Source organism: Phaenicophaeus curvirostris, chromosome 3 (genome assembly GCF_032191515.1).
Source record: "Phaenicophaeus curvirostris isolate KB17595 chromosome 3, BPBGC_Pcur_1.0, whole genome shotgun sequence".
NCBI lineage: Eukaryota > Metazoa > Chordata > Aves > Cuculiformes > Cuculidae > Phaenicophaeus > Phaenicophaeus curvirostris.
The window spans coordinates 63,354,408-63,369,696 of record NC_091394.1 but is presented as its reverse complement, the minus strand read 5'-3'; the positions used below and the strand labels follow the sequence as shown (position 1 = coordinate 63,369,696).

At 39.7% G+C, this 15,289-nt stretch overlaps 2 protein-coding genes across 3 annotated transcripts in view; one reads left to right on the top strand and one right to left on the bottom strand.

Annotated features, from left to right (window-relative positions):
- ARFGEF1 (ARF guanine nucleotide exchange factor 1) overlaps positions 1–1,883 on the top strand; it is a 102,447-nt gene extending 100,564 nt beyond the window's left edge. The window contains exon 39 of the mRNA XM_069854205.1: positions 432–1,883. Within this exon, the coding sequence (XP_069710306.1) occupies positions 432–596 (165 nt within the window). The 3' untranslated portion in view covers positions 597–1,883. The remainder of the gene's footprint in view (positions 1–431) is intronic.
- Positions 1,884–4,977: 3,094 nt separating this feature from the next.
- The window catches only part of CSPP1 (centrosome and spindle pole associated protein 1), a 64,716-nt gene continuing 54,404 nt past the window's right edge, over positions 4,978–15,289 (bottom strand). The window contains exons 28-32 of one of the 2 annotated variants that reach the window (XM_069854206.1): positions 13,363–13,403; positions 11,940–12,003; positions 7,427–7,536; positions 7,103–7,253; positions 4,978–5,213 (exon numbers count right to left, since the gene is read on the bottom strand). In XM_069854206.1, coding sequence (XP_069710307.1) covers positions 4,990–5,213; positions 7,103–7,253; positions 7,427–7,536; positions 11,940–12,003; positions 13,363–13,403 — 590 coding nt within the window. In that variant the 3' untranslated portion in view covers positions 4,978–4,989. Of the gene's footprint in view, positions 5,214–7,102; positions 7,254–7,426; positions 7,537–11,939; positions 12,004–13,362; positions 13,404–15,289 lie in introns of those variants that run through there. The other variant, XR_011337183.1, reaches the window with a different exon arrangement.

Here is a 15,289-nt window from a genome sequence, read left to right as displayed (position 1 = left end):
CAGAGAACTAACTCCTGATTCTGCTTCCAGTGCTACGCGTAGATCACCTTGACCCTCTCCAAAGCAATTCTGCAGTAAATAAATCCATGCTTAGATCTCCCTCTAACAAAACTTGGCTGAAATATTAAGTGAAAAGGGCCAACTGCAACAAAAAACTTACCTGATCCAGGAATCCAGGAACGATTCTTCCTCTTGAAGAATAAGCATTAGCGAGCAGACTGCGGGTAGCTAGCGAGCATCTGTCAGAGTATGTCACAGCTGTCCTAGCCTTATTCTAGCACTTCTCACTTCAGTTATAAGGGTGTTTCTGCTTGTCACTTTTTGGGTTTCTCACATTGACTTGGGAAAGTGTTTAAAATTCTTCACTTGCAACACACTTTCTAAGGCGTATTGATGCATAATAGAGTAATTTCTTCTGTTTTTCTCCTCAGTTCAAGGCTCATGCCTCATTCTACTACCCTCTGTTGTGTGAAATTATGCAGTTTGACCTTATTCCTGAACTTCGAGCTGTTCTGCGAAGGTTTTTCCTGCGGATCGGTGTGGTTTTCCAAATATCCCAGCCACCAGAACAAGAGACTGGAATATGCAAGCAGTAGCAGATAGTGACTGAGTATTGCTCTTTCAAAAAGTTGATATTCCTCAGCTAAATAAAAGGACCAGGTAGCTGAGCCATTCTGTCTGGATATCCATAAAAATGGTTTCTTTGTCTGGCAACGTGTATCCAAGGGTTAACGGTACAGATGCTTACAACTGTAATCAAGGCTCAACACTCCAGTCCCTTTATTTCCTGATGGATTATCTCTATCAGTTTCTCTTTCCTGGCTCGTGCTGAGCAGAGAGCCAGCCCTTAGCACAGTCCTCTTGTCACCGTGGGCTGCGGTATCTGTCACCGTCCTAGGCAGCAGTGTGGCAGCGGGGTTTGTGGTGAGAGTGAAGGAAAACGTACCCAAAGAACTATATATGTAAAGGTTTGAGCTTCTGCAAGAAGTACAACTCAGGAGAGCTGTATTTTGAAGGATAAAATGTTTATAGTGAAAAGAAAAAATGGAGATTATTGTTCATGATAAAAGATATTTAGCAACTGTCTGATATTCTAAGATTTTTGCACACTCAGGCTGTCTGAGACATCGGGAAATCATCCTCCTGTGAAAAATGTACAGAGATGCAGGTCTGTAATATAACTCTTTAACACTATACAGTTCTTCCTCAGTTGTTTTATTTCTGTATTATTGATTTGCTGGAAACCCGTAACACTTCATTGTTTACCAAATGCACTAGAAGGTTGGGTTTATTTTTTGGGATTGTGATTTTTTTTTTTCTTTTCCATTTTTTTCTTTTGGTTTTGTTGTAGCCCAGCAGTTCGTGTTGCTGACTTTTGTCAAGAACAGAGGTAGAAATATCACAACTGACATAACTACCTGTAATATACTTGTTTTAGGGCTTTTCAATATAACGAGCCATTGAAATGATGATCCTTCAAGGACTGGAACTTGAATCACTGCAAACAAGTCTAGGTTGTGTCTGCTGTCACATGTTTTTTTGTTTGATGTAGATTTCACTCTTATGTACAGAATTTAATGTTGAATATATTCAAGTAACAAATCTGGCATGGTTTGGGGGTGGTTAAATTTATTGGAAATGTATTCATACTGTGAATTGTGCTCTGATGGTTAAAAGACAAGATTGTCAAGCATTCTGTATTACAATGGATGTAGAAATTTTTTTCAGATGGACAAAATGTATATGGTACAGATATGTAAAGTTTTCTATGTAAAAAAAAATTCTGTACAACTTTCTGTACAATATTTGGTTCTCATCTGGCATATTCTAATCAGGTTATAGGTCAATAAAGTTTTTGAACTCTTTCATCAGTGCAATCAAAACCAGCCTAATTCACAGCTACTTGTTTTACAGTTCCCTTTGCTTCTTCCCTTTCCACAGGAGCATGCAGGGATAGAGCAAGGGAGAATGGCTTTAAGAGTTTAGACATTAGGAAGAAATTCTTCATGATGGGGCTGGTGAGGCTCTGGCACAGGTTGCCCAGGGAAGCTGTGGATGCCCCATCCCTGGAGGCATCCCTGGATGTGCCTCGTCGGGGTTAGGGAAAGACCAAGAGGGTGAAAGAGAGTGTTAAGTTTAATAGGAAAAGAAGAAGGAACAATAAAAGTGCTTGTAGCTGGACTGGTCGATTGTACCCGTAGTGCTGCACAGATGGCAACACTAATGCTACATTCCACCTTCTGGGAATTAAAATAGTGACACGGAAGCCTATGGGATAAGGGTGGATGGAAGGGAAAGGCTGGGATCACAGTTGGTCTGACTGCTGACTTGCAGAACAGCAGCTGGCTTAAGGCTGGTCAGCATCTTTGGTTTTGTAAGTAAAACTGGAATTGGATTGTTCTCTGGTGTGTTCTTACAGAACTCGGGACTCACAAAGGAGAGAAGTGTGAAGATGAGCAAGTGGATGAGGGAGCCTGATCTCAGAGAGGAATGGATGTGCCTCTCCCCAGTGAACTGGGAGATGGGTGAAGTGTATCCAATCACAGCTCAATAAGCATAAACAGTTCGATGGAGCAGGTAGGGAAAAGCCAGTGAAGGGAGTTAGAAGGCCCGACCTGTGACTGGGAGTTCTCTCATAACATTGGTTGGGATGGTGCAAAACCAAATTGCATTTGTGAAAGCAGAAGGGGGAGAATTGAGGTTACTTTAGTTGTAATCGTCCAGCCTTTCCTCTGGGGGTGGGTTTTATTTTTTTCAGTTTGTTGTGTAATGTTTAAACCTTAAACCACTGTGCTGGGCCAGACCTGGGGTTTGTCTTGTCTGTTTGATGGGGATCAGCAGCAATTCTGTAACTGTCCCGTGGCCTGTCCCTCTCCAGCAAACGGTGTCCTTGGCACTGTTATCGAGGCGTTCCGATGCTGCTATCCAGCCGTTCTAACTGCGATTTATGTCTCTCTTGTCCATGTGTTCGCCCAATTCCTTTTCCAATTTCTGTGTTCAAGATTTCAGCGTTTTGTTGCAATGAGTACAAGAGATTGTCTAAAAATTTTGGTAATTTGGGGGTTTTATAGGGTGGGGTTTTTTGCTTTAAACCTTCCTGCTTCATTGTTCTGTTCTGTACTCCTATTTGGTAATGACTTTTTTTACAGCATGGCTGCCTTCTGCCTTTCCCTATGTGTTGCTTGGGTGGAGAAAGCCTAATAGCTGCTTAGTCTTGTTTCATTGGAGACTGAGCTTCTGTGTCATTGTGACCCTTCCCTGTCCCTCTCTGTAGCTGCGCTCTGGGGCAAGTGGTTCGCCTGCAGCTCTCCAGAAGTTTGTGTCCACGACGATTATCAGAGGATCGTAGAATCATAGAATAACCAGGTTGGAAGAGACCCACCGGATCATCAAGTCCAACCATTCCTATCAAAAAAGCAGCGTTGGAGCCCGACGGTTCCCATTTCAGGCATCTCAACTCTGAGCTCAGGGTTGCAGCTGTGTTTATTTTGCAGATGAGGCCGTAGTGATATTAAAAATATTCATGAGGGCAGGCAAAAAGGCTGTGCCCGCAGCCGGGCTTTGGAGATGCAGGGAAAGCTGAAGGAAAGCTGGGGAAAGGCAAGACGGGAAGGATCAAAAATAGCCCGAATGCCAAAGCGAGGACAAGCATAAGGACTGGGGGAGTTGTTGCTAAATGCTGTGAGGTTAACTAAGTTCAGTGATTTGGGTCCCTGCAGGGGTGGAAGGGAGCACCAACACTGTGCAGCATCCCTCGGCTTGAACTGAAAGAAACAGCTGCCATCCCAAGGCACTCAGTGCATTTACAACAGTTCTTGCAGTCAACCGAGGCTGCTTTTTAGGGTTTCTAGGGGGGATAAAACTAATCAAAGTTCAGGGAATAAAAGTGAACTGTGTCTCTAGATGAGAAAGAAGGAAAATACAAGGTCTGCTTCTAGCCTGGAGCGAGCGTTATCACAGAGTTCAACTCATGAAGCAAGTGAAGAGTCATCAGGTGTCAAAACCAACGGGAGGGCTGGCAGGTGACAAACTGAAGAAAAGTGTGATTTAAGGCTTCAGCCTGAGAGGCGCAGCGGTCGGGTGGAAACTGTGTTAGAAAACCTTTGCCTGCTTGAAATCATGGTTTGGATTCTTACTTCTGGGTAGGAATTCCTAAACAAGAGGGAAGCCACAACTTTAGCCTTGGTTCTACTTGGTGTTTTAGTTCACTGAACTAAATTTTTGCTTCCATCAACCCATCCTGGCTGAAGAAAGATCTGCGCTTTTATTCAGCAACATTTCCGTGTGCTTTTCCTGCTGCTTTGAGCATTCTCCTTTCTTCATGAGTAAACATATGCTGAAGCAAATGATAAATTAATCACATTTTTTGTAACAAAATAATTTATTAATTTTTAAATCAGAACCATATGTTAAATATATGCAAGAATATCTCTATTTTCAGCACATAACAGGGTAGGGAACACAAGATGCGTTGCTGATGGTCATTTCTCCATGAAACTGTTCACTGAGCTTTTGTGCAGGATAACACTCCTCACTGCATCAAAAGCAAGTTCCCTTTTCGAAGTTATTTATTCTTTCAGTAAAAGCTCAAAATGCATCTCTGCTCAGTTTCCAGACAGTTCGGGAGCCTGGCTATAAAAAAAAAATAAGAATTAACTTTGATTTACCATCAAATTTAAACACACACAAACGATTGCACACACACACACACACATGGTTTTTGTGATAGTTCAGCTCTGAGGCTGAAAATTAACTTGTATAAAAAGTGCAAAACCAGCCAAGCTCTTCCTCCGCTTTCACATCTAAACCATCCCTGCTTTATATCTCTGTTACACTGCAGCTTCTGTTACTTCGTTATTGCTATTTTCAATTCTAGATACGGTTCCACACTATGTACATGGTCGAGAACCATCCCTACAAGAGATCCTGGAAAGTGCGGGAGTGCTGAGCAGCCCTTCCCCGGCCAGGAGGCTCGGCTGCTTCGTGGGCTCAGCCGTGTGCGGTTGAGAGCCCTTCCCAACCCAGCAGCGGGTTTTCAGGCGAGAGCTTTGCTGGGCTGGACTGTTCATCCATGAACCTGCGAAGTGGCTCCGATGTTCCTGGTCGCAGCCAGGGCTCCGTTGCAACCGTGTCAACAGAACTGGGCCGTCCGCCAGCATCAGATGAAACCTGCTTCAAAAGGTCGTCCGCTTCTCCTAAGGAGGTGTTGTCACCTTAGAAAGGAGAGCAATGCACACACGTTAAAGGGGGCAAAAGCTTCTCAAATCTTATCACAAAACTTTGTGATATTGAACAGGCTTCTTATTCTGCAATAAACACCGAAGTAACACCTTTAAAATATATTTGTTTCTATTTAACAGACATTTTTGACGTTCTGGGGCTCCAGGCCCATCTAGAGTCAAGACCAGAAGACTCCAATTCTTTGCTGTCCGATGCCAACAGCTCCCAAGGCTGCTCTTGTTTATGCAGTTAGGAACACGCACACGTTGCCTGCTGGAGAAAGTAGGTGCTGGCTTGCAGAGACTTCACTGCTCAAAGTACTCACCAAGCCTACGTTGATTGGAATGGAGTTTTTTGGATGGGTGAAAACAGAGGCCTGGCTCCAACATGCACTAATTTTCCAATTAAGAACACAACTGTAGGGTTGCTTTAGGATTCCCACATCAGTTCCATAAAAGAAAGTGAACTGAGCCTCCTTGCTGTGCCAACAGGATCTGCTCTTAAAATTTATCAAAGCCTGTAAGTTGCCATCTCTTGGTCACTTAAGGGAAGACAAGCAGTCAGAATTCCTTAGGTAGAGATTTGACAGAGTTGTTTTCTCCCAGCCGTGTCTCTGGGGATGGAGGAGAAATAACAGTCCTAGCTGCTAGGAAAGAAGAGGATGCCACAAGGGCTCCATCAAACTGCTAGGGATGAGGAATAAAACCTCCTAGCTTCACTCATTTTGTTTGTAATATCATTGAGTAGGACAAGGAACCAGGAGTGCAGGCAGCAGCACAGCCCTAGCTGCCACAGCTGAGCCAAAGAATCTCCTATTCCATTTCCAAGGTGCACATGCTAAGGAGGAGCTATGGTCCCCACGTGTTCCAAAGAACAAACTACATAGAGACATATAGATACGTAAATACACACACACACATATACACACACATATACACACACACTCTGGAGCTCATGACAAACAGAAGGCAAATGCAATAAGAAGTGCAATTCATGCGCTATGTGGCAAAACTATAAAAGAGGTGAGATGGAACAAGGGCAGAGAAGTAAAAGAAGTTCATATAGAAAAAAAAATCTGGGTGGAGTAAAATTAGTAAAGCATTTGTTTAGACTATGACAAAAGGAATATGAACGGTGGGCTTTTGTGACTTAAAAACCACAGTGAGATGGTCGAACAAAAAAAAAACTATGAAGTGCGTGTAAGAGTAACCACAGCAACAGAATTTGAACAACTGTCAGCATCTCGACTGTCACTAAGTTTATAAAAAGGATATCGATGCTGCCATTGCCTAGACAGCAGAGCAACCACCTCTGAAAAAAGGGAGATATCATACTCAAATGAAAGAATCTTTAGCACGAAGTGTAGCAGCATCAACCTCAGATACAGAACGATCGTTTACGATCATTTAAGTTCTTCATTATATAGAGATTTCTGGCATATCTTCATGGTGGTTGGATCACCGGCATCTGATTCCACGGAATGCCAGTAAACTCTCCCAGGTATTCCATCATCATTAATAAGTCAGGAGTTTCATTTCTTCCCACTAACACTGCAGCTCTGCCGCTGCGTATCCACACCTATCCAGTAGCAGTGACACATCGCAATATTCAGAGTGCTACAGGCAGGAGAAGTATGAATGGCCGATCTGACAGGAATTAAGAGTATCTTTATTTTCTTATTATCGTCCTCTAAACTTACTCTGAGAAGCTGTGCTGAATTTTGCTGGGGAACCTTTTTGAACAGCTACAGAACGCTATAAATAATTCCTATATTTGAGCCAGTTTCTCACTGTTCATCTACAGGCAATCTATTAGCGTTCATTCCTTTGATTACTGTAATTACTTCATATTGACCGCATCACCTCCACTACACAGGGCATACCTAAGTAAGCAGATTTCTGCTGGAGCTCCGCCAGTCTGCACAATCGTTCTTCATTCTTGCCTTTCAACTGATCAACGTCAAGGCTGAAGTTCGAGTGCAAAGAAAAGCTGTCAGGCTGCAGCACGGGTGTCTGGCTCGGTGGAACATCCTCCTGCAGAAAAATGCACAAATCCTTTGGTTAAATAGCATCCTTTTTAGAAGGGCAAAGAGCTATACGTGTACACTGTCAATATCCATATCATCTTGCCACTTAGGAACCACGGGAACTGCTTGATGTTACCTCTGTGGTCCACCTGCATATTTACAGCAATCTGTTATACATACAGAGTACTCCGATGCTTTCTGCTTTATTCGTCTCCTCTCTCTCGCAGAAGGTGGAGGCTGTGGTGATAAATTAACTTCTCCTAAGGCAGGAAACATTTCCCCATTAGCACCTGGAAAAACAGAGGCGAAACCATTTGCAAAGAAATCAAACAGGTTCAAACCTCTCTGTGTTTTGAAATGAGCCAATCTACTGTACTTGATTTAATCACAGGAACCAACAGAATGTATTCCTCTAGGACATCTTGCACGAAGCCAGTGACATCCAGATGCAGACAAAAGAAGGTATCACAAATGCAGCAACAGTTAAACTGGAAGCAAAGCCAAGGTCTATCTTGAGATACATACTGAAATATCCCTTATCTAGATCAGCCTTTCCACGCTCGCACTTCACGACATCTTTATACCTAGATCTCCAGAGAAAACGAGTATTCAAATGAGCATAGTGCCTCTGCTTGAAAGAGAGAACACTGGGCAAACTGGAGGCATAAAAAGACACAAGCTTGTAATAAATTATATACGCAAACCAGAAGATAATGTTACACGGAATACATGATCATGTTACCAATGTCTTAGTCACATCCTAGTTACATCTTAGCCTTTTCATGCAATAAAGTGTTAGAACCTCTTCATACAAAAATAAATAGATAAATTTTTCATCACACTTCTATCATGTTATGGGTGGGCATGGTAATAATTTTTATAACATAAATGAACACTAAAGTGATGTCACTTGTTTTGTCTATATCCCCTTCCTTCCCTAATCCTGGAAACTACTTAAAATAGTTTCAAACAGATAGTTTGTTTGCACTGGGACCAGTAGCCATTGCCTGGGGGCTGGTTTTTGGCTCTGCCACTGGCTTGGTGCAGGCAGCGGGCTCTGATTTCTACTTCAATCCCTCCCGGTACCTCCAAGGAACAGAGCCTCCCAGAAAAATAAAGGACTCTGCTTAACAAAACCAACACAGAATCTGTTACCACCAATCATTCTTTGTGACAACAAATCATAAAATGGTTTGCATTGGAAGGGGGTTCCAGCCCTCTGGCTCTTAAGTCTAGTATGACTTAAGTTAAATGAAAAAAGAAATGTGTAAATATATATACGTACACACACACATAAACACATAGAGCACTGAACAATTCTGCAGCACATGTCTGGAATGATTCCATTTGCTAAGGGACATACTGCAACATTAAACATAAGGCACAGCTGTGGAAGGAATGGGTTTTTCATTGCCTAGCAGTCTGAAAATAAATTTTAATTAAATATTTTATGATAATCACAACTGTAGAAGATCTTCAAATGAAATTAAAAAAATAAGAATTATTTTGGTTGAAAATTGAAATACTTGGGTTTGAAAAATAAACTTGATTGACTCTGACATCAAGGAAGTTCAGAGAAATGAAGACAGATTTTTAAAAAATTCTTCTGTATTACCAGTTGTTTTTTCCCTAAAATAAAAATGTTATTGCTCTCTCCTCTTTTCCCCAGATTCCACCAAAACTACTCATGGTCTCATCACAGATATTTCAAGTGAAAAAAAAAACCCAAAGCATAACTCAAGTGGTATATGACAATCACAGAATCATCAAATAGTTTGGGTTGGAAAGGATCTTAAAGATCATCCAGTTCTAACCCCTCTGACATAGGCAGGGACATCTCCCACTAGACCAGGCTGCCCAAGGCCCCATCCAACCTGGCCTTGAACACCACCAGGGATGGGGCAGCCACAGCTTCCCTGGGCAACCTGTGCCAGGGCCTCACCACCCACATCCTGAAGAAATTCCTCCTTAAATCCCCTCACCGGAATTCTAGTTCGTAGATCAGTTGAACTTGATTATATTCAAAACAGTGCTAATACTCAGAATACAAAAATGTATTTATTCATGTGCATTTATCACAACAGAAACTAAAGAAGCCACAGAAGAATTTATGTGCACCTTTAGGGTTTCATCAGTGCATGATGCTACCTGTTCCTTTAATCATCTACTACTCGGATATTACTATGTAAATGTCCTTTCAAATCACTGCATTGAGACTAACGAATTTCAGGGTTTCATGTGAGGCACAAAAAGGGAGAAAAGAAATTGATAAAACTGTTTACTCCAAACTGCCTCAAATTTCTGAATCCTAGGAGATAAAGACAAATTCATTTGTAATGCTGACATCTATTACAAAATTGAGTTAGATTTTAAACCCGCATCAAAAAAGAAAAAAACAAAACCCAGGGGGTGGTGTTATGCTCTTCTTAGGAAATGAAAATCATTGTTCAAATGTATTTCACAGAAGTATTTCACACAAAACCCTCAGACAATGTGAACAGCACAATTCACAGAGAAGGCAGCCCACAGATAATGAAAGTTTTTATTTTTCATTTCAGAGATGGAAACAATGATTCATATTCAGAATTTCAACAGCTATTTATAAGGCACAAAGGGTAACAAAGCTTTAGCTGGTGCCTACAGCTCAGTTCTGGGGAACATAATTTTCAACATAGTCATAAACAACTTGGGAAAGAAAGAAAAAGGAAATGAACAGTATCATAAGTTAACTCCATCACCTCACTAAGCTGCAAGAATCAGTTGGCATGGGAGAAGAAGGAAATAGGAGAGGGGATGATACATATCATGAACCTTGTGAAAGTGGTGAATAAAACCAAGGTGGCAGATTCAGAGCAGATGAAAGGAAATGGCTTACAGAAGGCAGGGTGTGGAAATCAATCTGCACAAAACTGCTAATGGTAAACAATTACAGGGATTTAAAAATGCTGATTCCAATTCATGAAAGAGAAACTATTAAAGACCCATCATATCAAGACTTCTTAAATGTAAACACACAGCTCAGGAAGCCTCTGAGCTACAAGTCACTGGAGGCTGGAAGAGTCCTCCACAGTGATTCTGCACGTCTGCCCTCCCTCTTCTACTCTTCCCTGTGCGCCTATTCTGACTACCATTAGACACAGGGTATTTGGCCAGACTCTAGACTGATGGACTACCCTAAAGCATTCTTTTATTATTTGAGCTGCAAATAATAAATCGTATTGCCTAACCTGAAGAACAGTGGCTTGGCAGTGCTAGGTTAAGGGTAACTCCATGATCTTTAAGGTCTTCTCCAAACAAAATGATTCTATGATTCTATACTGCAGACTACAGAGAATACCAAATGCATCAAACACGCCTGAAAGCCTCATCCTGTGCCCTTCCCAATGCCAGGTTCTATTCTGTACTCCAGGACATGTTAACAGAATAAGCTTGAATACATTTCAAATGAAAAATTCTGCTGTCAATGAAAGCCAGAGAGAGCAACCACTGGTACATAAAAACATACCGAGTTTAATTAAAAATAACTTGCAGGAATCTACTGCATCTCCTCTACACAGCAAACAATAAAGCCATGTAAGATCACGGAATCATTTAGGTTGGAAAAGGCCTTTAAGATCATCAAGTCCGACCCTTAACCTAGCACTGCCAAGTCCACCACTAAACCATATTCCTAAGCGCTACATCTACACAATTCTAAATACCTCCAGGGATACTAACTCAACCACTTCCCAGGCAGCCTGATCCAATGCTTGACAACTCTTTTGGTGAAGAAATTTTTCATAATACCCAATCTAAACCTCTCCTGGCACAACCTGAGGCCGTTTCATCTTGTCTTATCACTCCTTACTTGGGAGAAAAGACCAGCACCTACCTCCATACAAGCTCCTTTCAGGTAGCTGTAGAGAACAATAAGGTCTCTCCTCAGGCTCCTTTTCTCCAGACTAAACAACCCCTTAGCCATCTCCCATAAGACTTGAGCTCCAGACTCTTCACCAGCTTTGTTTCTCATCTCTGCACACGCTCCAGCACATGATCACTTCCCTGCTCCTGCTGGCCACACTATTTCTGATAGAAAGATGATTTCTATCTAAAGGGAATTTTGAGGTAGTGTAATGCCTACTAATGGAAAATGAACACTGAGAGGCCTGAGCAGTTTGGTTCTTTTAAAAGAAAGAGAAGACAGGTTCTAGCTTTATTATTTCTGGTGACTGGAGAAAACCCACCATCTGAAACAGCACTTTTACTTACATGCATATAAAGGTTGAATGAGAAGACATAAGGCAACGTGATAGTCTTCTGTATAAAAAAACTTAACTAAAATTCATCTACTTCAGATGATTAAGTGACAATGTTTGTAAGCATGAAGTTATGTGAAATAAAATAACGTGTGAACAGTAGAAAAGGGAGTAATTTAGAATATAGTCATACTTAAAATCGAGCGTGCTTGTAAAATAGAAGAATAAAAATTAAATGAATTGCTGGCTGCCCAACACCTTTATAGTTCACTATGTAATTGTAATTCATAATTTCACTCATAATTGTAAGGCGTGATTGCTACTAAATTATTTACTTTCATGCAGAACAATAGAAAAGCAACTTTAAAAACAGCAATAATCATTTTAGAGACGCATCATTAGGTTAAATGACATGTTTGTACACTTATAAACATAGTTAAGGAAAGGTATAAACTCACCAATAAAAGCACTATCCGATTCCAACAGTGAATTTTTCAAGAATTCATTAGATTCATTCCTGAACTACAAAAGTGAAACAGAAGACATGTAAATTCAGATGCCTCAATATCTTCCTGGGGCCAAATTATAATTACTGTAAATCAATTGCCAAACTTCTGCAAAGCAAACGGCAGCTCTACAGTGTTCTGTGCTACTCCTTACTTTATGGCTATTTAAAAAATTATAAATTTTTAAATAATTCATGTTCTCTTTAAGCACTAGGGTTTTTCTTTTTTTTCTGCAGTAATTCCATTTGCTGAAATTGCCTACACATGGTAAGTGTTCTAGCTTTTTGTGTAACACAGGAATTCCCTTTAAGAAATTCACTCTGCTTCAGTTTCAGGACAGTTCACACTAGAAGTGTGCTTTGCACCTGAAATATTGATCAAATTAAGAATCGTACAATGGTTTGGGTTGGAAGGGACCTTAAAGATCATCCAGTTCCAACCTCCATGCCATGGGCAGGGAGACATTCCACCAGATTAGGAATGATTCCTTAGGTTTCCCTTATCCCACCACATACAATCTTCGATATTAAAGCATTAAAATAATAAAATTCTTCATAGTAATTACAAGCACTAATAATCAGTGTAGCTCACTGCACAACTTGCAACGATTTGTTACAGAAATTCTACTATGGAATAATTTATGTTCAAAACCACTCTGAAATCCAAGCAATAGAAACTATCGGGGGAAACAGAACGAGAGAAAACAATTTTTTTACTGCAATGCATTGCTCTGAAGAAGATTTTCAGTCAATAAATTACAACTATAAAATGCATTAAGGTGAACTTTTTTAATAAAAAATGTTTCATTTCTGTGTGCAGTTAGAGTATTTTCCTTGAGGCTAATGGCTTCACTCTTGCAGAGACTTCTATTTTACAGTTTCACATTCCCATGAGACACAATTGAACTCCGTTATTCTGTAGTTCGGATTAGTGCAGAATTCCAATTTGATAGCACTTTATTTTGCTCTTTTCACCAAGTCAGAAAATAAATGTCCCACTTGAGACAATGAATCTAATTAGTGACTGCCACGCGCATCACTTAAGCCACCTGAATTCAGAGCAACTGCTTCTGGCTTCATTTTTTTCACTAATTCCCACCTCTAGCAGCAACCTAACATCATATGAATATAAAATAAGTACCAATGAATATAAAAAAGGAGAAAGTTAATGAATCAAACTACCTCTACATATAGACAGTTTGCATGTCAGGTTTAAAGAGGCTATTACTCATTGCATTGACATGCAAGAGAAGTAAATAAAGCTTACTGTCTCTTTACTTAAGTGTAACTCCTTTCTCCATTTCTATGAAAGACACAATATTCCTCAAACTTGAAAAATGCAAAGCAATCTAATTAAAAAAGCATTTTATTCTTACCAGTCCCGTGGTTTGTGGTTTATTGCCAGAAGCAGAATCACCTTCATCAACAAAGGCCATGTAGCAAGGGAAAAACAATAATATTGACATAAAACCAGTTAGTACTAAAACACATTAGTTTTTATCAGCACATTATTATAAGAATGAAGACCACTAGGCATTACTTCTATAAAATTACAAACATTTAAGTGAATATTTTTTAAAACATTTGAATGCAATGTTTATTCCAGTTTCCTTATGTCAATTTAAGTAGATTCAGGGAAATCAAACACAATTTGGTAGTATATTATTTCTAAGAACACTTAGCATGTGCAAGCCCTTCTCAAGGCTCTCCCAAAGAGCAAAGATACTTTTCATAGTAAACCTATATTGTTCATTACTAATAAAAATGAACTGTTTCCCATCTTGCTCAAAACCCAATTTATTAACCAGTAAAAGGAAGCACAATTATTTTTGTGGGTATTGAAAACCATTTTTTAAAATAAGATATAATCACACTTCATTAAACACTAAAATTGCACTAAGTCATACTGAATTCTGAGAAGTTCTCCATATTGCAACAGTCAGAACTACTTTTGTGCTATTTTACAATATTGTAAACACCTGTTACAGAAAGGTTATGTCCATGTATTGATCCAATAACGTGAAAAACATCAACTTGTGGGAAGGCAGCAGTGTTTAAGCCATCAATCAGGGCACAAAAGGTTGCTGCATGAATCTCTCGTTTACCCTCTTTTGTTTTGTTTGTTGATGCCCTAAGGTCTTTATTATTTTAATTACTGCATCTGAAACAATACCTAGTCTTACAGCTAGCAAGAAATATATATTTCATTGTATGTTCTATACACTGCTGAATCCTAATGCAACTGGAACGTGGTACTGAGAAAATACACCAGGGTAAGTAACTTCAGATGAAAAAGCATTTAAACAGAAACCTACTTTTCAAAATGCACCCAAGAACTCAAAGCCGATGGCCTTCTTACTGTAATAAAGATTATCCCCCAGTCCCTAGCATAAGTATTTTGGTTTTCTTGCCATCATCTTCACATATTAAATTTTACATATGTCACATATTTTTCTTACATTAAAAATATTTGTGAACTACAAAAAAAAATAATAGTGGAAGTTAACGATATTCAACATCCTGGTAGTTGCAAACCTGCAAAACTTTAAACTGCATCTGAATTCCACAGCTAGGGCACAAAAAAATGTAATAACGGAGAGAAATCTAATTTATCAATTTTTGCTTAAACTTGCTATGAAGCAAGTAGAAAAGCAAAAAAATACCGCAGCATATTTCAAAAATAAAGGAAGCCAAAAATGAATTATTTCTTCCATCACTAAAGATCACCTGAACCATGTATTTCCTGATCCCACTTTGGTTTTTGCCATTATTTTTAGTGGTCTATCAAGAGCTAGTCAAAGGGAGTCAGAAGTCTCATTGATATTTAGGGAAGCTAAACATTACAATAGTGTTGTAGTTAAAACTCAGGGAATACTCAAAAAATATTTATTCTATATTCCAAACATCTGCTTGCCATGAATAGGAAGGTCTGAGTAGCTAAACTGTTGTACTTCTATCAGCAGAACTCGATACTAATGATGTTCTCCCCCAGGTGGGGCATCTCAACAACCAAACTAACTAGCAGGAAGGATGCCGCATCAGAACAAACGTTGAACTAGACAGAGATCATTTCACAGAGGAAAGTACTTGTCTAAGGATCAAAAACTCTACTCCAGAGAGCACAGAGAACCATCCTGAAAGTTAATCTAACAATGACTCCAGGCACACTGGAAATGTAAAAATAAACAAAACTGAAGTTACTCTCTCTATTTGGGTTAAGTCTTCAAATAAAATATTTAATATTATTTTAAATATTTATTTCACATGAAATAAAATAAGACAGGTTTTCTTTCTTGCATCTCT